The 2,369-nt window shown below is 41.1% G+C and overlaps 1 protein-coding gene across 1 annotated transcript; it reads right to left on the bottom strand.

Annotated features, from left to right (window-relative positions):
* Positions 1–431: 431 nt before the first annotated feature.
* LOC129289921 (phospholipase A(1) DAD1, chloroplastic-like) lies at positions 432–1,547 on the bottom strand. Its single transcript, XM_054926667.1, has one exon. It carries the CDS (start codon positions 1,509–1,511, stop codon positions 432–434), a length of 1,080 nt encoding a protein of 359 aa, XP_054782642.1. The 5' UTR covers positions 1,512–1,547.
* Positions 1,548–2,369: the final 822 nt, after the last annotated feature.

Genomic DNA, 2,369 nt, shown 5'->3' with positions numbered 1-2,369 from the left:
GGTATCAATGAAGCTGACAAAGTTTTTCATTTATTTCTCGATATTTTGAGAAATTTGAGCATTACAATATTAATCCAAACTCTCACGGGATTTAAATTCTAGATCTCAGGACAAGTTTATTTAACTTCCGAATCAAGCAACCTTCATACAAGTTTGGGTTATTTCAGTTTATCTTTCCTTGGTAGCGTAAAAAACTTGTTTACAGAGGCCATCACTATAAGGCTTATTTAAAACTAAATAAAGATAATTTAACTCATTAATAAAGGCTTATTTTGAGATTGAGAGCGGGGGAGGGAATAAATCTACCATCTTTAACCATATTTTCAAATGTAATTTTCATAATTCAACATGTACAATTTTTTTTATTGAGCTACGAAATCCGAGCTTCTGTTCAAAAATGATATTTAAAAAATGGAAGAAAAATATATATATCACAACCACGCTTGGGCTGGACACTGCGTCGTTTTTGGAGTGTAGGGGCACGTCGAGCTCACAAAATCCTTTACCAGAAGAAGATATGTCTTAAGATCATGACACGTGGCGAGATCGAAGTTCTTAAGGTATGGAGACTTTCTGCTACTGAGTCTCAGCTCTTGCCCTACGTCTGCATACACCCACTGCAGGTCCTCCACGCGCCTATGCAGCCACTGTGGTAGCCTTCCGAGGGGGGCCTTTCCACCGCCTGCCACGTCATCTTTTCTGGCCACGAACCCTGGCACCTTCGTAATAACATCATCGGAGTTTACTATTCTTAGAATCTTGGTTCCACTCTGCTCCAACCGCCGCCGGAAACTTTCGTTCCCCACGCGCGGGCCACCAAAAGAAACCACCGTCACCATGGGTGCATTCTTGAATGTGGTGGCTATGTCGTACGCGCTTAGAATCGCAAGTGCTGCTCCCAGACTGTGACCAGTAATCGTCAAGCTTAGTGGCTCGTTTCCGTAAGATCGGATAATTTTCTTAATTTCTTCTCTCACCATTTCCCGCAAACTTGGAGTCCTCGGCGTCTTTGATGTGTAAAGACTCAAAAACCCTTTCTCCACCATTGCTTGATCTCCTCCTTTACCTCCCATATCTTCCGGTAAACTGGTCAAGGCAGCGCGTGCATTTTCCAACCACTCCAAGCAAGTGCTCGTCCCTCTCAGAGAGATAACGACGTCGCGCCGGCCAAGCCTCGCAATCTCTTCCTTGTCCTGACAAACCGCCACGTAACCTATCCAACTACGCAAACTAAACTTCCATGGCACTTCATCAATCCACTTCGGCAAGAGAATTCCACACGTTGCACGAAGATTTCTCGTTATCCTATAACCAGACTTCTGAATCCCAGATCGGCTCAGAAGCGATCGCTTCGGGTATCGACTCATGGCGTACGTCGGCGACGACATGTCGAAGTCGAAGGAGCGATACGCCGCGTCCACAAACTGGCCGTACCTGAGGATTTCATGACGTAGGGTATCGTCAAGAGGGTCGAGCATTCCGTCCCAGTTATTGATCCCTTGGTATTGCATCCATTTCCGGCCGAGCTTTGGCAAGTCGCATTGCGCCGGCGAGTCATGCTTGAGCCGGCTCCATGAGAACTGAGACTTCTTGAACGGCAAGTTTGCGGTGGTGGCTGCAGCCGCCGCCGCCTCCTTGAATTGGAAGGGATCGCATAAGGAGTTATTGAGCATTGAAGTGGATGAAGTTTGGTGAGAAGCTTGAAGATGAAGCCTCATAATAGTGAAGAAGAAAAGAGAAAGCAGATTGGTGGAGATGGATATCTCACTTTCTTTGGTTTATGAATTATGATCCCACGAGTGTTGTATGCTTAATCATCTTGATTGCATTTATATATGTCTATATATAAACGCAAATATAAAGAAGGAAGGACGTGGACGGTGCAGGAGGAAGAGTGGGAGAGGGAGAGTGAATAACTGAAAAACGGCTACGGAGGGATTAAAGGAAAAGAAAGAGGGAGAATCACATAGAGATACCAAAAGAATTAATTAATTAAAGTTAAATTTTAAGTGTCAAAATTTAAAAATTTATAAATTAATTTTTTAATTTTACAAATACATATATTTATCACCTGTATTTTAAATTTTAATAAAAATTTATTTTTTATTTTTTAATTATGTTAAAATTTAAAAAATAAATTATAAATTCATAACAATATAATTATAAAATTAAAAAATTAAGTTATAAATTTTTAAAATTTAATATTTAAAATTTATTTAAATTAATGAGTCTTTACAGACATCTTTGTCATTGCCGAATGACGTAAGTGGAGGAAGGTCCCACAGATCAGAATGTGAAGATAACGACAAAGAGCTTTCCGCCCACAGGGGGAACGTGAATTTTTCGGCCTCTTCCGAGACTTCTACAAA

The sequence above is a fragment of the Prosopis cineraria genome, unplaced genomic scaffold, assembly GCF_029017545.1.
Source record: "Prosopis cineraria cultivar Desert tree isolate PC_DT_omini unplaced genomic scaffold, ASM2901754v1 PC13, whole genome shotgun sequence".
Classification (NCBI taxonomy): domain Eukaryota; kingdom Viridiplantae; phylum Streptophyta; class Magnoliopsida; order Fabales; family Fabaceae; genus Prosopis; species Prosopis cineraria.
Note: the sequence above shows the minus strand (reverse complement) of the source record. Positions and strands in the feature narration are given on the sequence as shown.